Source organism: Capsella rubella, unplaced genomic scaffold, assembly GCF_000375325.1.
Source record: "Capsella rubella cultivar Monte Gargano unplaced genomic scaffold, Caprub1_0 scaffold_3, whole genome shotgun sequence".
Lineage (NCBI taxonomy): Eukaryota > Viridiplantae > Streptophyta > Magnoliopsida > Brassicales > Brassicaceae > Capsella > Capsella rubella.
In genome coordinates this window covers 5,306,412-5,330,956 of record NW_006238921.1, presented here as the reverse complement: position 1 = coordinate 5,330,956, position 24,545 = coordinate 5,306,412, and the positions used below count along the sequence as shown (strand labels likewise).

The 24,545-nt window shown below is 38.1% G+C and overlaps 9 protein-coding genes across 18 annotated transcripts; 3 read left to right on the top strand and 6 right to left on the bottom strand.

Moving 5' to 3' along the window:
* Positions 1-123: 123 nt before the first annotated feature.
* Positions 124-2,147, top strand: LOC17891358 (ribosome biogenesis protein BRX1 homolog 2). The gene is made up of 8 exons (XM_006299775.2): positions 124-349; positions 439-580; positions 898-976; positions 1,102-1,226; positions 1,340-1,441; positions 1,543-1,611; positions 1,694-1,792; positions 1,883-2,147. Exons 1-8 carry the CDS (start codon positions 147-149, stop codon positions 2,015-2,017), a joined length of 954 nt encoding a protein of 317 aa, XP_006299837.1. The 5' UTR covers positions 124-146; the 3' UTR covers positions 2,018-2,147.
* Positions 2,148-2,172: 25 nt separating this feature from the next.
* On the bottom strand, positions 2,173-3,290 carry LOC17891202 (stem-specific protein TSJT1). Its single transcript, XM_006298323.2, has 3 exons — positions 3,027-3,290; positions 2,573-2,937; positions 2,173-2,478 (listed from the first exon to the last, which is right to left on the bottom strand). Exons 1-3 carry the CDS (start codon positions 3,230-3,232, stop codon positions 2,288-2,290), a joined length of 762 nt encoding a protein of 253 aa, XP_006298385.1. The 5' UTR covers positions 3,233-3,290; the 3' UTR covers positions 2,173-2,287.
* A 1,031-nt stretch (positions 3,291-4,321) lies between these two features.
* On the bottom strand, positions 4,322-7,453 carry LOC17892991 (ultraviolet-B receptor UVR8). 3 transcript variants are annotated; one of them, XM_023786268.1, is made up of 7 exons: positions 7,238-7,453; positions 6,406-7,069; positions 5,985-6,194; positions 5,780-5,890; positions 5,326-5,694; positions 5,134-5,241; positions 4,322-4,788 (listed from the first exon to the last, which is right to left on the bottom strand). In XM_023786268.1, exons 2-7 carry the CDS (start codon positions 6,742-6,744, stop codon positions 4,459-4,461), a joined length of 1,467 nt encoding a protein of 488 aa, XP_023642036.1. In that variant the 5' UTR covers positions 6,745-7,069; positions 7,238-7,453; the 3' UTR covers positions 4,322-4,458. The 3 variants fall into 3 exon arrangements, with proteins under 3 accessions (XP_023642036.1, XP_023642037.1, XP_023642035.1); XM_023786269.1 differs by lacking the exon at positions 7,238-7,453 and adding an exon at positions 7,155-7,206; XM_023786267.1 differs by lacking the exon at positions 7,238-7,453 and having other exon boundaries at positions 6,406-7,205.
* A 315-nt stretch (positions 7,454-7,768) lies between these two features.
* Positions 7,769-8,921, top strand: LOC17893281. Of its 4 annotated transcripts, none has more exons than XM_023786471.1 (5): positions 7,769-7,915; positions 7,999-8,148; positions 8,240-8,290; positions 8,375-8,426; positions 8,572-8,921. In XM_023786471.1, the coding sequence occupies exons 2-5, from the start codon at positions 8,062-8,064 to the stop codon at positions 8,703-8,705; spliced, it is 324 nt and encodes a 107-aa protein (XP_023642239.1). In that variant the 5' UTR covers positions 7,769-7,915; positions 7,999-8,061; the 3' UTR covers positions 8,706-8,921. The 4 variants fall into 4 exon arrangements, with proteins under 4 accessions (XP_023642239.1, XP_023642238.1, XP_006298858.1 ...); XM_023786470.1 differs by having other exon boundaries at positions 7,996-8,148; XM_006298796.2 differs by having other exon boundaries at positions 7,769-8,148.
* A 541-nt stretch (positions 8,922-9,462) lies between these two features.
* On the bottom strand, positions 9,463-14,276 carry LOC17893400 (plant intracellular Ras-group-related LRR protein 6). The gene is made up of 22 exons (XM_023786277.1): positions 14,193-14,276; positions 13,759-13,858; positions 13,343-13,406; positions 13,117-13,253; positions 12,944-13,030; positions 12,778-12,853; positions 12,621-12,695; positions 12,396-12,465; positions 12,236-12,313; positions 12,069-12,129; positions 11,887-11,965; positions 11,672-11,762; positions 11,497-11,557; positions 11,331-11,398; positions 11,177-11,247; positions 10,941-11,078; positions 10,708-10,812; positions 10,500-10,621; positions 10,314-10,410; positions 10,035-10,109; positions 9,901-9,956; positions 9,463-9,807 (listed from the first exon to the last, which is right to left on the bottom strand). The coding sequence occupies exons 2-22, from the start codon at positions 13,821-13,823 to the stop codon at positions 9,732-9,734; spliced, it is 1,752 nt and encodes a 583-aa protein (XP_023642045.1). The 5' UTR covers positions 13,824-13,858; positions 14,193-14,276; the 3' UTR covers positions 9,463-9,731.
* A 268-nt stretch (positions 14,277-14,544) lies between these two features.
* Positions 14,545-15,809, bottom strand: LOC111831576 (aspartate, glycine, lysine and serine-rich protein). The gene has a single exon (XM_023786283.1). It carries the CDS (start codon positions 15,744-15,746, stop codon positions 14,568-14,570), a length of 1,179 nt encoding a protein of 392 aa, XP_023642051.1. The 5' UTR covers positions 15,747-15,809; the 3' UTR covers positions 14,545-14,567.
* Positions 15,810-15,904: 95 nt separating this feature from the next.
* Positions 15,905-16,691, bottom strand: LOC111831577. Its single transcript, XM_023786284.1, has 3 exons — positions 16,601-16,691; positions 16,285-16,393; positions 15,905-16,174 (listed from the first exon to the last, which is right to left on the bottom strand). The coding sequence occupies exons 2-3, from the start codon at positions 16,358-16,360 to the stop codon at positions 16,071-16,073; spliced, it is 180 nt and encodes a 59-aa protein (XP_023642052.1). The 5' UTR covers positions 16,361-16,393; positions 16,601-16,691; the 3' UTR covers positions 15,905-16,070.
* A 115-nt stretch (positions 16,692-16,806) lies between these two features.
* On the top strand, positions 16,807-20,825 carry LOC17892779 (putative nuclear RNA export factor SDE5). 5 transcript variants are annotated; one of them, XM_023786279.1, is made up of 12 exons: positions 16,807-17,209; positions 17,857-18,423; positions 18,535-18,560; positions 19,078-19,143; positions 19,242-19,315; positions 19,416-19,657; positions 19,734-19,816; positions 19,937-19,993; positions 20,084-20,151; positions 20,257-20,378; positions 20,457-20,518; positions 20,627-20,825. In XM_023786279.1, the coding sequence occupies exons 2-12, from the start codon at positions 17,865-17,867 to the stop codon at positions 20,732-20,734; spliced, it is 1,467 nt and encodes a 488-aa protein (XP_023642047.1). In that variant the 5' UTR covers positions 16,807-17,209; positions 17,857-17,864; the 3' UTR covers positions 20,735-20,825. The 5 variants fall into 5 exon arrangements, with proteins under 5 accessions (XP_023642047.1, XP_023642046.1, XP_023642049.1 ...); XM_023786278.1 differs by having other exon boundaries at positions 20,615-20,825; XM_023786281.1 differs by having other exon boundaries at positions 20,257-20,383; positions 20,473-20,518.
* LOC17891363 (choline transporter protein 1) lies at positions 20,800-24,305 on the bottom strand. The gene is made up of 10 exons (XM_006299519.2): positions 23,977-24,305; positions 23,235-23,593; positions 22,994-23,139; positions 22,714-22,897; positions 22,550-22,623; positions 22,339-22,452; positions 21,896-22,255; positions 21,544-21,804; positions 21,226-21,453; positions 20,800-21,133 (listed from the first exon to the last, which is right to left on the bottom strand). The coding sequence occupies exons 1-10, from the start codon at positions 24,159-24,161 to the stop codon at positions 20,942-20,944; spliced, it is 2,103 nt and encodes a 700-aa protein (XP_006299581.1). The 5' UTR covers positions 24,162-24,305; the 3' UTR covers positions 20,800-20,941.
* Positions 24,306-24,545: the final 240 nt, after the last annotated feature.

Genomic DNA, 24,545 nt, shown 5'->3' with positions numbered 1-24,545 from the left:
AATATTCCTTTTATGAAGCTACGAAACGTTGTCGTTTCTGCTGTGAAATTAGTTAAAGCAGCTGTCTCTAGGTTGAGTTTGGTAGTCTAAAACCCTAAAGACAGAGATTTTAGCATTGTTTGTTTCTTCTTCAATAAACAACAAAAATGGGGAAGAAGAGAAAGCATAGCGAGACCGAAGCTCCAGCACCGATGAAGGAGAATGATTCTGCTCCCGAGAGACCTAAAAGGACTCTCTTGGGTTGGAAAGATAAGAATGAAGACGCTGAGAAATCTAAACCAGCGTCTGCGTCTGGATTCAGGAATAAAGAGAAGGTTCTCGTTACTTGTTCCCGACGGATCAGTTTCAGGTGAGGCGTGTTGAAATTTACTTGTAGGGCTGTAATTTGGTATAATGGTGGACAATGATGGGAGTAAACTTTGTTTGAATCATTGGAAGGTATCAGCATTTGATGTTGAACATAGTGTCACTTCTCCCTCACTGTAAGAAGGATAGTAAGGTAGAAGCTAAGAGTAGTAAAGGCGCCACTCTTAATGAGCTTGTCGAGCTTAAGGGCTCTTCTTCCTCTTTGTTTTTCGAGGTAATTTTTCAATCTTTTTGGTACCTTAAAAAAAATTCCAAATCAATTGCTGTTCTAGGGTCTGCTCTTCATAAGTGTCTTTTCATAATCAACTTTTTTTCAACATGTTGTCTTATCCCTCTTTAGTATGAATTGTAATTTGGTAAACCTATCATGCCATAGAAGATAGATGATACGATGGAATTGATGAAATCTTTTTTCCTAGTCTAAATTTGGGCTCTTTAGTCTCTGGAGTATAAAACTGCAACATGAATGTCTTCTCGATTCCTTTCAAGAAATTGAAGTTGGTATGTGTATTTTATTATTTTCGTCTGCAGTGTAGGAAGCATAAAGATCTTTACTTGTGGATGGTCAAGTCCCCAAGTGGACCCTCCGTTAAGTTTTTGGTTAAGGCTGGTATTGTCTCTAGCTCCGCTTATTTAGTGTTCAAGATAGCTGGTCGATTTGATCATTACTTTGTGTAATAATGAACTGATCAACTTGTAGCTTTCTTGTTTCTGAGTTGTTTTTGTTTGGTGAAGTTCACACAATGGAGGAGATGAAACTCACAGGAAATCATCTGAAAGGTTCTCGCCCACTTTTGACATTCTCATCCAATTTTGATAAAGATGCACACTGGAAACTTCTGAAGGAGATGTTAACTCAGGTCATCCCCATTTTCATTATTTCTTTTAATTGTGGATGAACCTTTTGTAGTAGTACCTGTTTAGTTTGGTTTATATCTTAGATTTTTATAGTGAGTTTTGTATTCGCTTCCAGATTTTTGGAGTTCCCAAGGAACACAGGAAGTCTAAACCTTACCATGACCATGTGTTTGTTTTCTCCATTATCGATGACCATATATGGTTCCGAAATTACCAGGTAGGTTAAGAAGTAAGCATCTCAGAAACTAGTCTCATTTCATTTCAGTTTGAAATATTAACCAGCCAAGGTCTTTTTTTTTTTTACCCTTTCCATTGCAGATATCGGTACCTCATAACGAGTCAGACAAGATTGCACGAGGTGGTCTGGATAAAATGACACTTATTGAGGTCTAGCCATGACCATTTCTAACAAATATTTGCATAGTTTCTTATGAACGAGTTTTTTGATTGAAATAAAATATGATGACAGGTTGGTCCAAGGTTTTGTTTAAATCCAATTAAGATTTTTGGAGGCAGCTTTGGTGGTCCAACGCTTTACGAGAACCCATTCTATGTATCTCCAAACCAGGTACTTAGGTTCAACTTGATGAGATAACATTGTTTTATGATTTTCTCTGTCCAAGTTTTCATTTTCTTTTACATTTTTCTTCCTTTTAAGATTCGAGCTTTGGAGAAAAGAAATAAAGCTGGGAAATTTGCTAAGAAGATCAAGGCAACAACGAGAAGAAAGATGCATGAGCTTGCAAACCCATTGGAGCCTGATGAATTTGCAGACATGTGGAAGGATGAATAATAATATTCGACAAACTTTTTTTGTTGTTGTAAACATATAATTTACAGAATCACCACACTTTTGTCTTGACTATAAATTGAGATTCTTTTCTCCCTCCAATCAATCAAAAAGTGAGATTCTTTTCTTGCAATTTTGACACTTGGTGAATTGTGATCTCAAGAAGGAACAGAGCAATTTGATTTCTTTATCGTCGTCATAGTGCTAATATTACATAAGCATTAAAATAGAACACAGCAAGAAAAAAATTAAGAGTTACGTTTAGAAGGAAAGTTAACGAGAATTAGCCAGCGCCCAGTTAGCCTCACTTCCTCTTCTGGGGATGCCATTGATCTTAGAACAAGCATCAACTTTGAAATTAGCTCCACAAATAACACCTTCACTATCAATCCTCGGCATTGCCTTCATCTTATTGGTCGGATGTTCAAAGCTCTTAAGTCCTGTCTCACTGTGAAACATACACCCTGCATATAAAAAAAAATCATCAAACTTCAAAATCCCAACTCAAAGTTTCTTCCTTTACTATACGGTGAAAGAATATAAAGTGTTTTGCTTTACCAGTAGGGAAAGGAGCAAATGATTTAGCACAGCCTTGCTTAATGATCTGAAGATCATCAGACATCACAACAGATCCGTCTCCAGAAATCCCCCAGTAAAGACTCTCTCCTCCATCAGAACTCAGAGCTGAGAAAACAGAGGAGGTCTGAGAATCGTAGACGACGAAGGCAAAGCTTCCATCGAGACCTCTAAGAACTTGATCAGCTGGGTAAGGACCACGATCACGAAGTGTTCGGTATGCTTCGATCACAAACATAGCCTCGTTCGAGTTCTTCCCAGACAAACCGTACTGTCGGTTCAACGTACAGAGGTTGTTCAATCTCCCAAGAAACATACAGTAAAGCCCATCAAGTCCACAGAATAGCCTGAGAAGAACACAAAACCAATAGATTTATGAATCAGTGAGATGGATCTAAGGGTTTGAATAATATGTAGTATATATATATGTATATACCTCTGGCGAAGAGAGGTTTCTTGGCGAGCGTAAGCTAGGACGGCGGATCCACCGAAGTTCATGGAGAAAGCAGAGTCTTGGTGACGAGAGAGGAAGTCGGAGAGAGTTTCTTCGGGAAGTTTAGGGGTTTTGCCGGAGAAATGAGACGCCGGACTGTTGAGCTCCTCCGGTGGGTGAGCAAAAGCTTTCTGAAATATAGCCAACATTTTTTCTTTTACCTTTGTTTCTTTGATTAATCAGATGTGTTTTGAGTTTTTTGTGATATGTTTTGTGAAGAAAAGGGAGGTGTGTATTTATATACATACGAGGTTATTACACGAGATGCTGACTTGGATTTTTAGATAAGACTGACATGTCTGACGTGTTCTTATCCGTTTTCTCTTTTTTTAAAGTCAATCTTATTCTATAATTAAATTTGTTTTAAATATGGTAGGTAAATAAACAAACTGTGATTCCAACGATGATTTAGATATTTTAATTTTGGAAACGTAATCTTTTCTTTTTTTGGGGTAAATGATATGATTCTTTCTTTTTTGTTGTTTTGTCAAGTTGGAAAAGTGATTGGATTTTTTTTTTTTTGACAGCGAAAGAGTAGTTGTATGATTTATGATATCTTTTAGTAATCATATGATAATTTTGAGTATCACAATATTTATGGTGTACCGAAACTTAAGGATGTGTATGAAATATGAATGCACTAATCTTTTAAGATATGTTAATTTTGGTAATTAGCCTTTTCTCTGCTCTCATTTCTAATTTTAATCAATTTATTTATTTATTAGTATCTATTTATGATCTTTTAGAAGAAGATCAAAATTATGATCAATTTAAGTCAATTATGATTTTGAAGTTGTATCTGATGTAGAAGAAGAACAAATAAAAGCTACAATCTACGCAATTTTCTACCAATTCGGTGTTCCTCCGTATTATCGAGGGATCGTGATACTATGAATTTTTTTGGCATCAATGTTGTTTTACTAGGAGATGTGACATTCTGAATGAATACATCGATTAACAACTTGCTAATGGTGGTGATGGGATTGCGAAATGAATAATACATCTTTAGAGAACTTTCTAATGCTGGTGATGCCATTGCAATATCTCTGAGGCTTGAGCTTATATGGCTATAGTTGGTTGTTTATATTTCACTTCTACATTCTATAAGTTTCTGAAGGCTGAAGCCTCAATAATTTGTAAAGTTTCAGTGTTGTACCAAGACTATAATGTCATTGTGCTGTTGACGTTGCAAAGCTTCTTTAGATTACTAACTCATGTCATGATTCTCTGCCAGTAAGTTGGGTGATCCGAAAATATCTTCTATTACTCTCACACCTCGGAAAATCAAAACAGATACAAATCATACAAATTACACTTACAGTTAAATCCAATCTCAATCCGGTTCATACAAACAAGGTTATTCATCTGCCTTGGATCAACAAAGCCTGCTACGAGAACGGCCACAATGGAGAAAAATTTCAGTTGGTTCTAAGCAGCCGCGGAGCGAGTCATGACCAAGCTGAGCTCTTTCGTTATCCCCAAACCCAAAAATGCGACCACGTTGAGTTACCACAATGGTGTGATACAAACCGGTGCTAACTTGAGAGACACGGTGTGGTTTCAGACACTCCAATACTCTTGGTCTCAGAACTTTGTCTGAAACTCCTCTGTCTGGGAACCCAAGGCTTCCAAACCCCATCCACCCAAATCCATACAGTAATCCACCTTCCACCAAAACAAAAGTCTTCCTTTTTCTTGCACACACCTGCAATAAAGATTAAACAGAGTCATGATTAGGGCTGTCTAAAATCTAAATCCGGTTGAACTGATCCTTGACTAATCAAAACTCCAAACAAAAAAAAAGCAAGCACATTCAGCTTCTTTTTTTATATATTAGCAAATCTGAATGTAATCTCAATTTATAATGAAAATCCTTTAGACCAAGATACGTTTTGCTATATACGGATCCAGACCCAAGTTTTATTTCTACTTGATCTGATCACTTATTAGTTCTTAGAGACGGCTCAAGTTCTTAGAGAATACAGGGAACAAGGTGTAAAGGGATCATTATCTCAGATATTGAGATGGAACAGATAGAGAAGAATCTGACCTGGACAGCAAGGGAATTCTTGAGATTAACCAAAAGTTGAGGAGTGATCTTGTCGTTTTCGTCTCCATGGCCTAGAGCACCGCAGTAACCTTTACCCCATGTGTAGACCTAAAGATTAACTTAAGTAAAATAAGGTTTCTTCTGTTTTCTGTAACCAAAGGGAGACAAAAAAGATGAAAACATAGAACTTACACGGCCATTGGAATCAAGTGCCACAGCGTGTTCATCGCCTGCAGAAACACGAAGTATATGAATATCTTTTCTTTTAAAAGCCTGAATAACACGAGGCTGGAGCCCGTCTTGTTGCTCTCCATGACCAAGGCAGAAGTTAGAACCAGAGCCAAACGAGTAAACTGAGCCATCCTCTGTTACAGCTAAAACATAGCTGGGTCCAGCTGCGACTTGCACCACAGGGCCAATGCTTTTAAAAAACTCAACAACTTTGGGTACTGGGCTGTCCGCGGTATCGCCATGACCAAGCTGCCCATGTGTATTTGATCCACAAGTATAGACACGCCCTTCCCTTGATAGAAACACAGTGAAGTGAAGCCCAGCAGCCACCTGGTGTAGAAGAGTAGTTTGTCAATGTTCGATAGACTCAATTTAGAAAACCAATTTATCTAGATTGGGTTGGTATCAATTTCACCTGCTTACAAGGAGTCCCCTTCAAAGCCTCAACAAGCTTAGGCCTAAATATTGGACGGCTAGTATCTAAATGACCACAGCAATGCGATGAATTATCCCCACAAGTGAGAACCTGTGCCAGATTTCAAATATATTTGTTGGTAAGTGATTATGGAAAACAACAATATACTCATAGGATAGGTTTAAGTGAAACAGAAGCTACCAACCTCTCCAGATTGCAATACAAAAGCAGAATGGTTCTGTGTGGCTGAAACTTGAGCCACTTGAGCAGGGAACGGAAATTCTATAGGCGTAAATGCTACGCATTGAGTAGTTTCAGGGCCATGAGCAAGAACACCAGACAAACTTACACCACAAGAATAAACCTTTGAGTTGTTGATTAGCAAAGTGTGATACTTTCCTGTTGCAATTTGCATCTGCAGAAAGAATGAAAAAAATGCATTTGAGACTTCTTAACCAAATTAACCAAGAATCAACATAACATTTTGAGCTATATTCCTAAATTAGGAAGCCTAATCATTAAAACATGTTCTTCATAGCAACTTGACAAAGCTACGTAACACTAGTGTCTATATGAAATGAAATATTCACCAATAGAAGCAAAGACAAAAGTAAATGGATACATACTTTGCCTTGAGAGGTTTCAACCATATCTGAGGATTGCTCAACCGACTGTAAGAAACTCAAAAGCCGCTTCCAGTTTCCTTCACAATTGGCAAAAAGCTCTTTCTGTGTAGTCAAACCCATTCCCACATAGACAGGATGCGCAGAGCAAAGCTGAGACGCCGCATAATCAGCTAGTGATTTGAATTTCAAAGAGTAGAATCCATGGCTCCCACCGAAAACCTTTGAGGTCAATTCCAAGCTAAGTAGATCAACCGCGCTAAGCCGCCCAGAGGTCAACACCTCCAAAATCAAATGAGAAGGAAGATCCACGAACGTAATCAACCAGTTCCTGTCAGCCATTTCCTTCCTTGCTAATATCCAAAAACAGAGTTTTACGATGACCTAATCGAAACTAAAAGACGAGACTTTGGGTGGCTTCAAGCTACAAGAGGGCGAAAGGGGCAAAGCTTTCAGGAAGAAAGGTCAGATTTTTAGGCGAAATCTGGAGCAATTGAAGTAGCGGATGAAGAACACGTTGGATGGTAGAAAGAGATAAGAAATGGAATAGGGAAAAGGAGTTATAGATGAGAATCTCGCAGTTGGTCTATTCGAAGATCGAAAACTAATCATGAGAAGGGGTCAGATCGCAATGAATCAATCCACGCCAGATTCTGCGAAAAAAACCCTGCAACTCAGAACAGAACAATCCACAATCAATGAACTAAACCAATCACCCAAAAAAGGAGAAAAATTTCGATTGGAAACCGTACAATTGAAATCGAAATAGGGGTTTGAGACGAGAAATTGGAGAGGAGCAAAAGAAGAGAAGAGGTTAGTGGTGATAGATCCTTACCTGGAAAGCAAAAGCTCTTGACTTTTTTTGTTTCGGTGCCCACTTAAACAAATGAAACCAAAAAGTCTAAAAAAGAGCTTTAATTATAAGAAAATGGTGAAAGACGTGTGAAGAAGAATAGAAAAAATTTAGTGGAAAGTTCAATATCTTGCTTCTGAAGCTTCTTTTGTGGCGATTCTTTCTCTCTGTCAAGAGAGATGTTTGCAAGCTTTACGTAGTCGTGTTGACACTCTCTGTTTCCTTGTGCTTCACCACTTCTTTTTATTAATTTCTTCGGTATCTTATGTTCAAATCCGGTTTGGTAGTAATCTTTTTTTTTAGGAATTCACGGTTTTCAGTTGAATATTCTTCGGTTTCACAAAATTCCCCGGTTTAACTTTATTTTTTTAATCTAAGATTGCTGTGGTTCGCGTGATTGACACGTGGAAGACTGGATTACACACGCAAAATAATCTGCCCTTCCTTCTTATGGGCTTTTAGGTTATAATAATAGGCCCAAAACAGGTATCTGGTAAGTTGTAACAGAGCAAATTTTTACAAAGACGAAGAAGAAGAGAAGCAAAACCAATTTGATAGGACGAACGAATCGTTCTTCCTCCTCTTAATCTTGTTCATCAATTCCGACACTTTTAAGGGTCTTCGTATTTGCCCGAACGATTCAAGGGAAAAAAGAAAGAGGTGAACCATTCTCAACATAAATTTGTTGTTTAGGAGATGTATGTAAGAATTATAAGTTCTTGAATTTAAATCGTGGTCAGAAGAAGTTTTTGGATTCTCTGTTCATCCTGAGATAGAGAGAGAGATATATATATATAGAGAGAGAGATGGAGGAGGAAGAGTATGTTATGATTGATCTTGATGACGTTTCAAGGCACATTGACATTCCATCAGATGCTCCTTACACTTTATCAGTTAGTTAGTTAGTTACTTCAAATCCAAATTCTTTAAATCTTGTAGTTCTTGCATTGCTTTTTATTTGACATTTTTTATTTATTCTCTCAGGGTTTGGATACTTTGAATCCGGTGTTGACCATTGATGGCAAAATCAAGCTGGTATTTGCAATTTTTAAAGTTTTCTAACTTGAGTGAGTTACTCTTTTGCTTCATTGGGGTTAGATTTGATGATGATTCTCTCAGGTTGGAGAATATATTGAAACGATTGGTACATGCCTTGCTTTCTCTGAAAAGGGTTAGTTTTTTTTTACGCCATGATCATCTTATTGTTTCAAAAGGAACATGTGTTTTGGACATTGTTTCAAGTTATAGTTTCTTGTCCCTTGGATGTTTTATTTTTTGCTGCTGGTTTTGAGTTACTGTTTCTTCATTTTGTGTAGAAGAAGTTTCAGCGAGTGAAAACCAGATGCCACAGAAGAAGAAGATAGTTGAACCTGTTGCCAAACTCCATAAGATTCTTAAGTTTAGGTTAGCAGCATTAGACAATGAAGATGGAGAAACAAACAATTTGTAAGAGTTTTTCCATTGTTGGCATTCTTAAAGCAGCAATCAAATGAGAGGACAAGCGTGAGATTCTTATCTGTGAAACTATATCTTTGTTTTCTCACATTGCAAAATCTAGAAACAAAGGTAGACATCACCAAACTATTCCATTCAGAGACAAGTTCATCTGCTAAGAATGGGATGGTTTTGTACACAATCACATTCATAGTTAGAGATTCCAACTTCATTAGATGTATGTGACGGTTGTTTCACAGCAACTACTCTCTCTTGAAAAGGGTCTTCCAGAGGTTTTAAAACAGGATGACCAGCAACTCGTGCTCTCCTTTCTCCAAATCTTCAGAGTTATTTTTGGCTCTTCCTTGTATATTTCTGCATCTGAAAAAAAAAACTTCTAAAACTTCCTCTTCAAGACCATTCTTAGCATTGCCTCCTTCCTGTGAACCTTGCAGAGAAGAGTAATAAAAATTTCTGAAGGATTTGCCAATAGAAGGGTTTGGTATAAAATTCTTGCAGTTCTACTTGGTCGCAGGAGGTAGATCCTTGTCTTTGAGGATATCTATATAAAGAGGGGAACAGAGCAAGAGAGTCTTATTTAGAAGAAGTCGTCTATAACAAAGACCAAACTAAAAGTCATAACAAAAGCTCACAACTTCAGTGGAAGTTCCAACATCAGCATAATTCTTGGTATCATACAAGTCAAGCAGTTTCTCTGTACTCTGCAATATAATGAAGAATATAGTGTGGATGCCAAAAGAAGAAATACTCTGTACTCTGCAATATAAGTTTGCATTCGACAATGAAGGATGGAGAAACATAAACAACCAATTTTTACAAGTTTTTTCCTGTTGAAGTCATAGGAGACCTGAATTTGTAGTACAAATCACACAACAAATGACGTACCCAAATACACAACAACAAAAAGTAAAATCTCTTACAATATGTTATTTCATCTCTCATCAATAAAATTCAATCTGGCGCTGCTTCACGCATATGTTACAAACAACAACATAGGTATATTGATGTTAATGTTGTGAAGCTACTGATCTGGAAGTCTGTCTTTCAGGTAGTTCAACACAGCTTTTGTTCCCCTTTCTAGAATTGGCCTCCTGATGCTGTTTTAAGAATGTTGGTGAAAGAGAAATCAATAAATCTGGGAAATTATTGTTTTTATTAATGTATCAGTTTTTACGATTTGGAAAAAATACCTTCTTAATGGGTTCCCGTCAAGTCTTAGAACCTCAAGTGTAGGCTCAAGCAAACCCTAAGGAACAATACACGACTCTTATTACACATTATACATGTCTATATGTTTCAGTTAAGAAAAGCAACAGAGACTTACCAGTTCTGGGGGAAGACTTGAAATATTGTTGTTGGATATGTCCAGATGTTTGAGTGAAGTCATGCTCTTGATACCCTGCATGGGAAAAACAGATCCAATGCAATAATACTACATGAAAACTTTGATTAACTAGCTGATTGTTTCCAGGTTACACTAACATTACATGAAAACTTTGGTTGACTAGCTGATTGCTGCCAGGTTACACTAAATTTCAATCACAGATTCAGCAGCAATTCTACAGTAAAAACCACAAAGTAGAGCACATAGCCATATTATTACCTTGGGAATCGATTGAAGTGAATTCTGGTTCAAGTCAAGGATAAGCAGGCTAGATAAGTTGAGGATATCTTCAGGGACTTCAGATAGCTGGATTCGACTGTCAAGTGAGGTATAAGGTCAGTATAAGGTATCTTAAACCAGTGAATAATATATGGACGCTGAATAATATAAAGTATACTAGCCAACCTCAAATAAAGCTCTTGCAGTTGTGGCAAGTGGCAAAACTTAGGATGCTCTCTGAAAACTGCATTACCACTTAGGTCTAGAATCTGAAGCCCAGAGACTGCTTGAAACCCATCTAGTGGAATCTTACGAGAAAATAATAAAATGTGATGCATTAGGTCTTGGTGGAGGCTATAATCAACTTTTTAATTATTATTCTCTTTGAACATACTTGCTTCAGGGGATTATTATCCAACTTCAAGCACACAAGATTGGGAAGTGACTTCAAGATCGCACCTGGCCAATCTTTAATCTTGTTCCGTGACAAAATTAAAGTCTGCGATTGCAAATATAGTATGAGTTCAATAACAATAACTGATAGATCTTTTATGTAGCAAAGACATATGTAGCACCTTCTTTGTATATTTAAGAAGTATATATATGGGAAACCGGAAACCCTATTACCTGAAGGGAAACAGATGAAGAAAGTTGAGCAGGTAATTCCTCGATAGAGTTTTTAGAAAGATTAACTTTCGTGATCTCACCAGATTCCCAAACTTCTGCAGGGACAGCACTCAAGTTGAGACCTTCCAGAGAAAGTTCCTGAGTTTTGTGCAATCAACTAAGATAATGATTTCCTGTTTCTATTAAAAACATGGAATTCTTAACACAATGGTGCTCAAATCTGTGGTTTCACTTACCTTTGAAGAAATAGACATACGAGCTGCTGAAGCAATTACATTTTCCTTTGTTGGAGTGCTTGCACTTGTTTCTATAATTGGAAACATTTTACAGTTAGCTACTTAGCCGTGACCACTTAGATGAGAGAGAAAGAGGGATGTTGGACAAAAGTACCTTCACTATCAGAAAGGCGGCTCCTAAGATATTTCAGTAGAGCAGCTGTAGGGCCATTTACTAATGTGCTGGAGGCAACAAAAGGAAAGAATATTTGGCCTCTTTAAGTAGCAATAATTAAGACCAGGCAATCAAGAAAGCAGACAGAGACGGTGTAAAATGAAACCTTCTAAGGGTTCTCAAAGGATTCCCAACAAGCACAAGCTTTCTCAGAGTAATCATGTTTCCTATAAATGTGAGGACAAGAAGTTTTATGCTAATAGTTATTCTTATGATGCCATATGTAAATTTCTTAACAAACAGGGGATGAAGAAATGGTTAGTGCTGTTTGTTAATCATACCAAGCTCAGGATACAATCCTGTCAATGAATTATTTGAAAGATCTAGGTACGAGAGCTTCAATTTACATGCGCCAACTGGATATTCCTTGAGCTGAAAATTGGGAGAAAGCACAAGTGTGACCATTGTTTAGAAAGCCATTGTCAATAGATAAAGGTTCGAAAATTTCTATATAGAATGTCAGAAAACAATATCCATCAAAGAAAGGAGCACAAACCTGATTAGAACGAAGATCCAATGTTCCTAGACGTGATAGATCTCCAATCTCTGCTGGTAATGTTGATAGCAAGTTAATTCTGGAATTAAGTACACAGAAAGAAGAATGTCAGTTGTGAAAGTCTCTAATTAGATTAAGTAATTCCAAACAATCTTTCTGAATAAAACGTAGTTGAGAATGACCCCAAATAGAACTCCACAAGGGAGGAGCAACCGCCTATTGATGGTGGAACAGAAGAGATTTCTGCATGAATCAAATATGTAAACAATTCAACAATTACATAGAAGAAATAAGTTTTATATTACATAAAAGGTATGGCAGAAATAGTATTTTCTCTGTTTACACTTACTGTTCTGATGAAGGTCAAGCCGGATAAGACGCGAAAGGCTTCCGATATTTTGTGGTAGACAACCCAAGATATTCTTAGCTGCAGAAGGAAAAGAAATTAAAACGTGTCCCAGATACTCTGAATATGTAAGAAACGCAAAAGAAAAACTAGAAATCATTACATGCATTAAGTTCTGTAAGCATGGTCCATGATGCTATGTGCTTCTCAGAGAGAACTGTGAGCTTGTTTCCCTGCAATAGGTTTAATTTAAGATACGGTAAATCATCTTGCTTTAGCCAAACATAGCTTTAAATACCATTTCTCCTTTCACTTGGAAGATAGTGAAATGAGAAAAAAGAAATGCCAAGTAGCAACTTTAGACTCTAGGAAACTTCTACAATAATACCTCCATATCCAGTTTAGATAATTTTGAACAGTTCACCATGTCTTCTGGCAAACTGGAAATTTGATTATTTGAGGCCTGTGGATAACAATAAGCACAATCATTTCCATGAAAGAGAAGTAAACAAAAATCAACTGATCCAGAAGCAACATAGAACAACCTTCAAATCGGATAAGTCTAAACACCTTCCAAGAGATTCTGGCAATTCTTTAAGCCGATTGCTTGAACAGTCAAGCCTGAAGCGAAAACAGGGAGATTAATCAATTATGAACTGTTTGAATGTGCCAAATGCCTTCATTTAAGTCAAACCACAGAAGTTAACCTACTTGACAAGAGAAATTGCTGAACCAATTTGCTCAGGAAGTTCTGATATTGAGTTGAAGGACACATCCAACGACTTCATTGCTGTAAGCCTATGAATGATTTAAGAGAACAAACATTTGGACATTATCAAGCTAAACAGAGTGGAACCCAACTAAAAAGATTCAGAAATACTTACTCCCCAATAGCTGCTGGAAGTTCAGACAACTTATTGTGACTGACATTTAGCACAACCAAACAGGCAAGGTTCTTAAGATCTTCCCTTAAAACCTCAATGTCATTATGTGCCAAAATCAACTTCTGCAAATCAACAGCCTGCAAAATGGGGACATTTATCCAGTCAGAATCTGATGACAGAACAATGCACCCGAAAATAATTCCAAAATCGAAAAAAAGCTTATCACCTCCCACCAGTTTTCTCCTTCCCCTGTCGTTTCTAGACATTGATATACCTCAGTAGGCACATCCCTGAAAATTGAATCCCAAATAAGTAAATAGTGCGGCAAGCAAAGACTGTGCATTTCATACACAATGAGATCTCGTGAGCAAAAGTCTGATACGAAAATCTTATTCTAAGCAATAGGATCAAAATCTCGAAATTCAAAACTAATTAGACAACCCGAAAACTTGACTGAGTCCCGATGAAGATATGATATTCACATTCTAAACCCTTTTGGAAAAACTAAAACAAACTAACAAAAATCGAAACTTTCTCACAGTCAAACCAGCTAATCTTACAAAAATCTGAAATTCAATCCAAGCAAAAAAAAAAAGGGAAAAGGGAGATGAAAATTAAGAAAACTATATAAACGGATCTTACAAGAGAGATCGATTGGAAAGATTCAGCGAACCAGATGTTCGAGCGGCCTTCAGAATCCGATCCATTATCACACACAAATCCCTCTCACTTCGTAGCTCTTTGTGACAGGACAAACCGGTTAAGAACATGGTTTGGGCTATCTCTGGTTTAGTTAATTATAATTTATGGTTTAGGTTTTGCATCTTTGTCGCTTCTATATATGTAAGGCTGAGCAACTTTCTGCAAACTAATCAATCAAACACAATTTATCTTCTTCAATCTCTTACTCTCTCTCACGATCATCATCATCTATCACCATATCATCATCCATCATCGAATCCAGTTCTTCGAAGCGATCCTTCTACCTCAGTGGTTGCTTTCTAGGCTGTATTTGCCCTTATCTTGTTCTCTCGGTGAGAGCTGATTTGGGATTTACAATTTACTGTTTCACTCTTCTTCTTCTTCTTCTCTGTCGTCGGAGATGATATGTTATTACAGCACTACTCTCCTTTCGGAAAGTTTAATGCTTTACGAAAAAATTCTCTCTTTAGATTTCATTTACAAAAAAAAGATAAAAACTTCACGGAGTTTGTGGGCCGGTTTATTAAATTTAAAACTCATTTTGCCACAGAGGCTACAGCCATGGAAATGCAAGTATCAGTTGCCTAATTCTTTCATCGTTCTTATTCTTAAATAATTTTCCCTTATTGAACTTTACTTGTGCAGTAAAGTTACCTTATTCAACTTTATGTGAAGCTTTTATCAAACCAAAATATATTTCATTATGAGAGATTTATTTAACTGGTGTTTCAAGGACACTTGAAGCTAGCTTAGACATGCATCTCCAGTGAAGTTGGTGCAAGAGCTTCGGTCATGGTTCCTTTGTCTGACATGTGCTTGTCTTGTCCGGAGGTGAAAGGTGGGCAATGGGGACAGCTTGGTGGGTTATAGTAGTGTGGTGGATTCGGATTGCAGCCACCTGTTTGGCAGCCAGAACCGTAACCAGGAACTGTTACTCCTGGAATCACAAAGCCTGGAATCTGTGCGCCTGGAACCACTATGGGAGGGATTGTTGTGCCTGGGACAACTACACTTGGTCCACCACTAGAGCCCTGTCCAATACCGATACCAATCCCTTCACCTGGACCACTACCTTGTCCAATGCCTTCACCAAATCCGCTACCTGGAGCTCCCGTTATAGGACCACAATTGGGTTGGGCAGACCCAGATCCTATTCCTTCTCCAATGCCAATACCTGAACCACCACCATACCCAATTCCTTCACCAAAGCCGCTGCCTCCACTAGAGCCAATTCCTTCTCCAAAGCCACTGCCTCCACTAGAGCCAATTCCTTCCCCAAATCCACTGCCTCCACTGCCATAACCAACACCATACCCAACACCAGAGCCACCACTTCCATAACCCCTACCTACACCATACCCCATAGGCTTTACAGTGTGGTCAGGATCTTCTAGTCCACTCGCCATGGTCTGCATTATCTGATTAGGCTTAACTGTGTGGTCAGGATCCGGTTCATTCACCATGGTCTGCATTATCTGATCAGGCTTAACTGTGTGGTCAGGATCATCTGGTTCATTAGGTTCACCAGGCATGGACTGCAGTTTATGGTCAGGCTTGACCTTGTGCTCAGGATGTTCTAATTCACCGGACATGGATTGCAGTTTATGGTCAGGCTTGACCTTGTGCTCGGGATGTTCTGATACACCGGACATTAACTGAAGTTCAAGGTCAGACTTGACTTTGTGCTCAGGATTTTCTGATACACCCGACATGTACTGCAGTTTAGTGTCAGGCTTGACTTTGTGCTCAGGTCGTACCTCATGGGCTGGGTGTGGCACATCCATCCCAGGCTTCATTGCATTGTTTAGATCTAACTGGCTTGGCTCCATCATAGGGAGATCCTTCAGAATCCTGCGTGCGAAAGTTGAACTGAAGAAGCATAGTAAGAGGACGAACCCAAAGCATTTGCCTTGGTGTCCCAGTGCCATTATTTCTATGTAATAAGTTAATCCTGCTGTACATTTCGGATGAATGATCCCTCATGCTTTTATAGGAGGGGAGACTTTTACTTAAGAGAATACACATCCGGTAAACGCAAGATGCCTTGCTGAAAATGCGCATAAAAAATCGATTCACACACATAGCATGACAGGCGAAAGAAAGAACCTTTATTCCACAACACAAATTGTATGTTTAGCAACTTCTACTATCCAAGTTTCAGAAACTACATCAACACAATCTTGGAAGAAGCAGCCATTATAACAAAAACAAAACAACAAAAAACTCAACTGAGCACTACTTGATAGATAGACTTAGACACTATCGCCATCACCTTGTGATTCTGCAGCTCTCAAACCCTCAGCCATAGCACGAGCCCTGTTCTGAGTTTGTCTTTCTACAGCAACCATGTATAAACCTTCACATTTGTGGGTTTAAAAAGGGTGTCTCAGAGAAACCAAAAGCTCATGAATTTGAGAAACAAAAATCCAAAATCTCTAATATCAGAAATGTGGGAAACGACCATACCAATGGCACTGCCGATTGCACAACCCCATAAAATCCTCATTGACCACTTATCGTTAATAAATCCTCTCGATCCCATACTTTTCTCAGCAAACAAAGCTAGTTTTAACCACTGGAAAAGCAAAATTCATGATTTCAAAACATCAAATCAAACTCGAAATCCTGAAGAGCTCTGCTAAGTATCGGAGATTTTAGAGATAAACCCAATTCTATATATATAACCTGGAGAAAGAAGTAATAAGAGAAAGAGCAAATTTTTCGGAATTGGTCGTAGCGTAGATCAAGGAACTATTTATGAGCATAAGGAGTGTGAGCTTACCAGAAATTAGTCGGCGACCGGAAGAGTGAGAATCGAGAAAATGACTGGTGAGAGGAAGAGGAAGAAGAAGGAACGAGGAATGAATTAAAAAAAAAGGGGCTAATTTGTAAAATACAAAACAAGGAGTGATATTTTAATGAGAAAAAAACTTATGGAGGATTAGTCAACAATATATGAAACTTGACTATTAGTCTTCAAGTATTCAAAAATCACACTTATCGTTTTCTCTTCTTCAATAGCATTCTGTAAAATTCTCAATAACATTCGCAAATGTAATGTGTACCTTATCGACTCAAAAATGTTAAATGTTTGTTGGCAATTTGGCTCTTGCATTTTCAAACTTTATAGAAAACAAAAGAACAAAAAAAAGATTGTCACTTTCTTGTAAACAGCGGAGTTGGACGAAGCAAAGGCGCTTGCTTTTTGCTTCACTTCTCCTCTCATGCACCTAATAAGGCATCTCCCTACTTGACTATTTTTCTTCTGCAAAATTCTATTCTGTTTTTTCTCCTTCTCGGGGCGATTCCACAAGTTGCGATCTTTTCGAAAGCAATTTAGATTCTCGATTAAAAGAACCCTCTCTTTACGGCTCCGGCTACATCGATTTCGGTAAGCGCACTCTTACTTTTACTTATTTCTTTCTATTCGCATTGCTGATTGTTGGAAACGAGGTCTTATCTATGGCGTAATGCGGTTTCGAAACGAGTTCGAGTTGGCTCTTTTTTATGAAAATATTCTTTCTTTTTCGTTTCTTTTTTACTGGTAGGTTTCACATTATTCGCTTTGATTGTGTGTTTCCCTAATTGTGCCACATACTTCCCTTTGCTATATCACTATTCCATTGATTTGTTTCAGTGTTGTGTTATTCCATCGGAACTTAGAAAAGATCGATCATTGAATGGCTTGCGTAGAGTGAAATGTGCTGTTCGCAATTCCATTTATCTACTTAGGTCGCAGAAATGATGCCTGCCAGGTGTTTGTTCGATGCAATTTTCTGTATGAGACTAGGAGTAGAGATTTAAGTCTGAATCTAAGCTGAAAGTATTGTCCTTTTTGAAGAATAATTACAAGCCATGTTCTTCTTTCGCTTTCCTAGTCAGTGATGGTTATTAGGAAGATGAATTGAACTTGCTTTTTGCAGCTTTGAATGCATAACATTCTGGTTGTAATATCGGGAAGATTTTTCATTCAGCATTGTACATTTTTGCATAGCTTCTGTTTGCTAACGGAGCCATTCGTTTTGCAATGTGAATTAGAAGGAGTAATGTCAACAATTGCAAGCTCTTCGCACAGTGATCCTGATTCAAGAAGTTTTCAAGGGCTTCTCGAAGCTTTTGGTTCTCGTTTTTCTCTTGATGTCATTATGGCTACGTACAACCAAGCAAGCCAGAATGTCGATGTGGCTGGTGAGATTCTCTCTGCAATGACTGAAAAGACGCCTCAAAGTGACCAAGTCGAAATGAAGATAGCAACCTCAAAACCAACTCAGGTCTATGTTCCTAAGGAAGTTCGACCACAAGAGGATAACAAAGCCAAAGTACGGAGGCCGAAGAAAAATTCTATATCAGTTGGTGGTACTGTTTCAAGTGTTATCAATAAGGAGTATGCTAGAACCCGGCCAATATCAAATGCTCCCAGAGAAGCAACTAAGCCAATGAAGATAGACTCAAGGGATATTCCAGAAACGGAGATATGGAGTGAAGAAATGCCAAAAAGTAACGAGCCAAAGATAAACAGGCCTCCAACTGAGGTTGAGGAATTCATTATCAAGATGCTTGGAGAAGGCTTTCAAGCTAGCCAAGATGTCATTCACCAGGTTCTTGGTAAGCATACTCTAGCTTTACTTGATTACCTTGACATCTTTTTTCTTCTTGGATATGGTATTAGTGACCCTAGCTGCTAAACTTAATCTGCTTTTCCACCAAAATTATCAGGCGTATGCGGATATGATGTGATGAAGGTAAGCCGATTCCCTTAGCTCTGAAAGTAATGTATTTTCGTTTCTTTAACAGCGTTTTGCTTTTGCACATTACTTTTGTATTATTGAAAAGTAATGTTCACTATATTATTTTCCTAAATATTATAATATGTTTTTACCTTTTCTTGGCTGAATTATATTACATTTTCCACATACCTTGTAGCTCATCAAGATGACCATCAGCTTAATTATACCTGTGATCTATAGTTGCATCACTCTTAATTTGAGCTACTACTTTATCTATTTTAATTGCAAATATACCCCTGATCTACTTTGACAATCCTTTTCTCAGTCTTGGCACTAATACTGACAAAAATTTGAGATGAAGCTGACTATTCATACCCACGGTCGCCTCTAATTTTTTATCACTTGATTGTTAGTGGTATCTCTTAGTTTTTTTCATATGGCTCTTGTAAGTATTTCATAGAGCCTGCCTTTGGATTTTTTTGCTGCTTCTTCTTTTTTTGGCATCCACACTATATCCTTTTTTACATTGCAGAGTACGGAGAAACTGATTGGCTTGTCTGATGCCAAGAAGTATGCTGATGGTGGAATTTCCAGTGAGGTTGAGAGCTTTTGCTATGACTTTCAGTTTGGTCTTTGTGTTCGAATAACGTCTTTTTCTAAGTCTGACTCTGTTGGTTTGATCCCCTCTTCTTAAAGATGCCAAAAGTTTATCCTCAAAGACAGAGATCTACATCTCGCAACCAAGTGGAACTCCAAGAATTTTCTCAGAGGCACGCTTCTTCAGTTCTTCTAGTCAATCTTTGTATTGAACCCTTCCCTTGGGAGTCCTTTATATTTTTCCTATTCAAATTGCTTTTTGCTATGATGCAGTGACGGTGCAAGAACCTTTACTGGTTCACAGGAAGGAGGCAGTGACAATACTGGTCTTGAAAAGGAAATTTTAGAAGCTTTGTTCTCAGGTGCGGAAAGATACGAAGAAGAACCAAAACTAACTCGAAGATTCAGAGAAAGGAGAGCAAGAGTTACTGGTCGTCCTGTTTTTAAACCTCTGGAAGACCCTTTTCAAGAGAGAGTAGTTGTTGTGAAACAATCGCCACATAAGTCTAAAGAAGGTACCTTTTCATATTTTGAGATTATTCTCTAGTTTCTCAAGATTCTTCTTAACTATCAATTTTTTTCGTTTGATAGATGAAGATGATGAAAATGAATTTAGGGCACATCGTAAAGCAGTACATGAGTACTGGAATCAGATGAAAGAATATTACGGAGCTGTAAGCTTATGAGATTATAATAAGGATTTATTTTCCTGATACCATGCCATGTGTTAGCATTGGCTATATGATTGCTATGATGTGATGGTTGCATAACTAAAACCTCGTCCTCTTTGGCAGGCTGCAGAAGCATTCTCTATAGGAGAACTCGAGCGAGCACGTAGACTCGTGGAGAAGGTACAATTTGGAAAGGATTTTTTTGGTCCAAAGTGATCAATTTCTTGTGCTCTATATAACATTGTTTTTTACATCTTCTACAATATAAAGGGACACTTTTTTGGACAAAAAGCTCGAGAAGAGGATGACAAATCTATAGCAAAAATTATCGAAGTCAAGTCGGTTAATTCCTAAGTCCATTTATTATCATTCCTGTACTGTCGATTTCTTCTGTATACCCCATTGGCAAGAAGAGTTGATAAAATTCAAAACCATGCTTATAGGGAAGACGATGATTCGACTTACAAGGAAGACGAGGTAGTGACAGTGAATGTGAACGAACACGAAGCTAAGGAAGCTCTTCGTCTTCTCAAGCAGCAACTTATTTGCTTCTCTGGCATTTCATGTAAGGTGTTAAATTCCTCTCTTAAAACCGAAACAAATCTAATCTGTTTGATGAGTTTGTATTATACTTCTGATTTAGCTTTCAAGTACCTCAGAGTCACATTGGGCAACAAGAAGGAAGATTTGAAGAGCAAACGAAGGGTACTATTTTTACTCATCTGTTTTCATCTCAGAAAAGAAATAGTCTTCATCTCTGAAATACACTTGAAGTTACTTCTATTTATATTGTTTTCTTAGCATATCGTGAAGCTGCTGGAGGGAGATTCCATTGCTTGGACTGAAGAAGATAATGGCCTCGTGATGATGATTCGTGTTGCCGAGATTGACCCCAAGAAATTGAGTTTTGCCAAGAAATAAGAATCATTGGCTCATATTTTTTGCCTCATTTTATAAATTTGTAATTGTAATCAAAGAAAGAGGCATTTTGCAAAATTATGATTTTTGGTTTCAGAGCCATCTGACATTACAATATTCTTATAATGTTTTAGAGATAAAGATGCCACTTTTAAAACCATATAAACCGGCCAACCAAAGAAGAAACAAAACTTATACAGTATGGATCTATCAGTGGGTAAGTCTCTGAGTCTCTTCCTCCTGATTGCTATCTAAAGTTTCAAGCAGAAGAGGTGGCGCATGCTGAGCATTCCCCTGATTATCCTCTGAGTCTTGACAAAAGGAGAGAATGATTGTATCTATCGACATCTCAACCACCGCAAAGAAAAGTGTCGCCACAATATACCCCAAAGCCCAACATGCCTGTGCAAAGAGTCGCAAGCAAACCGATTCAAGCTCAAGAAACATCTGTTTGTATTAACAATCGAGTCTAGAGGGTAAGGAAAAGGTTTTACCAAAACAGGTAATAGCGGGGATGAGACTTTGTTGTGCGAAGACCGATACTTGTGTGAATCCAACATCAAGAATCCAAAGAGAGCACTGAAGAGACTCACACATAGCTTTCCTAGAAACAATATAACATCTCCTATCACATTAACTTTCCCTATCCTCATAATGTTGCTTATGATCAACTCTGTCGCGATTGCAGATGATTTGCAGAAGCTTTTCCCTGTTATAGCAATCTGAAAAGACACCAAGGGACAGACAACTTATCAAGAAATAGTTCAAAGAAATGGGCTTTGTTCTGCTAAAAGGAGGAGAGTTTCTGTTACCATTATGTAGGCATTACGGTTAACTGATTTAATGGTCCACTCCACGCTTTTGAGACAGCCACGTGAAGTGTAATGTGCCATTCTCCAAAACCAGTGATCAGGTATGGTCCCGCTTACTTTTGTTCTCCGACGAATTGCTTCGAGAATGAATCGAACAGACTCCACAAAAGAGACAATGAGTGAACCAAGAGCCACAGATCCTAGGTTGTAGCGTGCAAGCCGCTTCATTGAGGCGAAAACAGGAAGAAATGGTATCTCTGGCTGCATTGTTCAGCAATAAAACCCCAATCATTACATGATAACAAATAATAATGGTCAGCTTCATATATTTTGCTAGAAAATGTTAGCTAACCGATGCTTCCCCTTGAGCCCAATAATAGGAGGCAACAGAGCCAGCAATCACAGTGGCAGAAGATGCAATGAAGAACTGTGTGGCCCAATAGCAACCAAACAGGTGGAAGAATATAGCAATGGTGATGTGAGGAGTGTAACGTATGCTGTAACCGCAACAACGTTCACAATTCACTTTCTTTAACACGAGATCATAAGCGCAGCAGTTAGTGTTGTTGCAGTTGTTCTGAACAACTTGACCAGAACTGAATAGATGGAGAGCCGCTGATATCCAGAACATATAGAATATCGCGAGCATTGCAAACGGTATAGCTGGGAATATAATCAGCGCTTGAACTTCTCCGATTACTTTAGCAGCTACCTGGATATCACAAGTACACAACAAAATGACCTTTCTAGCAAAAACCAAATTAGCAAGCAAATTACTAAGAAAGTAATTCTCGCCTTGAGGACTGATGTTGCCATTAGAATTCGGCGGATGATGGCGATTGAAGTGAGGATAGCAACAACTGAGATAAAAGTCATCAGAATGGCAACTCCACGGACATGAGTCAGCTCCTGGGAACAAGCAAACGCAAATAAGCTTGGAAAAGAATGGGACTAATGGTCTCATAATATAGGGAATTTAAGGTGTAACGCAGGAGTGTTAACTTACTCGACCATACACATGAAAATATGGGTCATGCTCGCCAATAATAGGTGTTACAGCATCATTTCCTATCCAGCCAGCTACAAAGGATACAAAGCGGAATAAGCATATTGAATCCAGATGTCTTGAAACACAGAGACAGAAAGTAGAAGTTTGATTTCTTAAACAACCTTTTAAGTAATAGAATATTGTAACTGATATTAAGAGCATGTTGAAAAGGACAACAGTTATCCAGGGCATGGCGGCAACAAAATGTCGAATTAGAAGCAGCCAAATAATGGATAGAAACAGTGGGACAAGGCCTCCAGAAACGATCAATACTGGCCATGACTTCCCAATGTCAGCTACATAACGCTGTGATAGCACAACCAACAAAAGCTTAGAGCATTCTTCAAACTCATCATTTCAAGGATATGATTACATGTTAATAGAGATGAGGATCATTCTAACCTTAAGAACCGAGGCTCGAGAATTCATTGACCTTCGAATCGATTTGTCTATGATCATGTCCTCTTGGATATTCACACCACCCATCTGCTGCCAGTGGCGCAAAGATGAATTTGAAGCACGAGCAATGTACTGGCAGCTCCAATATACTAAAGAATTAAAGAACAAAATTTGTTACACATAGGTAATATAAAGTAAAAAAATAAAAAGACTACGCTTTGTGCATATATAAGTGCACTCTTACCATTCACACTAGGGAAGATTACAGGGTAACAAGGACCCTGAAGCTGAAGAGAGGAATTCCTCATTTCTGGAGTAAGAAATTCAAAGTAATCATAATTTCTGTCGATCCAATCATTCATCTTGAGACGAATCTCGCCGTCAGGATAGTCACAGACCCAGTTGAGAGTATCATCTGAAGGTGCAGGGCAATCTAAGAGACAAATAGTCCTAGCATTAGCCAATTTGAGTTCCCCATCTTTCAAACCACTTTCATATACTTGGTTAGGGTTTAACCAATATCTAAGCTCAAGTTGAGTAAGGTCACGGTGACGATGCTTGCTACCACACACATTGCCTTCATAGTCCAATCCATATGTGAGTCTGCAAGAACAGTTCATATAAGACATCACCAATGACGATTTTTATTAACATAACACAATCCATGGAACAATCAGCGCAACTGGATAATGAATAACGGTTTAAGCTTTTCAAAATCAAGTTCAAACTGTCTTCAAGGCACACACCAAATCTCTTTTCTAAAGAACACCAAGAAGAAGAAAAATCTCTACTTTACTCTACAAATAGTACTATAAAGGTACAACCTTTGGCATAACAAAAGGTATAAGCAGCGACGACTAGCAAAAACATAGAGGAAGAATTGAAAACCCCATTAGAGGTTTTAGGAGGAAACAGACGAACAAACGAAAGACGAGGCTTTATATTGTCCAAAGAGGTTTTCGAGCAAAATCCATATCAAATCTTACCTTAATGGGTTACCTTGGTTGAAACCAAAGCTGGAATTGACAATCATTGAAACCCAAAAGGCAATGAAGATGACGAGAAACGTAATATCTCTACACTTTCTATTGTGCTTGATGATCCCATCATTTGCAACACTCCCATCACTTGAAGTATATCTTCCAATCACAGCTCCCAAAGGTCCCCTCATCTTTGCCACAGCTCTGTTTCTTCACAGTCTGGGAAACCCTCAAGTCCAAAAACAGGAAGTGCGGAGAGAACACAGAGAGAACCTTTACTAAAAGACTAAAGTGTGTCTTCTCTCTCTCTTCTCTCTTTCTCTGTGTTCCATTGTTCAAGAAGAGAGTGTGAAAGCAATAGGAGGAGGGTACTTATGTCATTTGAATTGGATTTGTGTATTAAAAAAAGTGATTTTTCTCTTTTTGGTAAAAGATAAAATTAAATGGTTTCTGTTCAATCTATCATCCGTGGAACATGAAAAGAATCCATGTCCGGTTCTGATGTGCTTTGAGATTTTTTTGACCATTTTAAAATCTTTGTTCTCCTGTGGTTTTGTATTAGATTTAAAATCAAG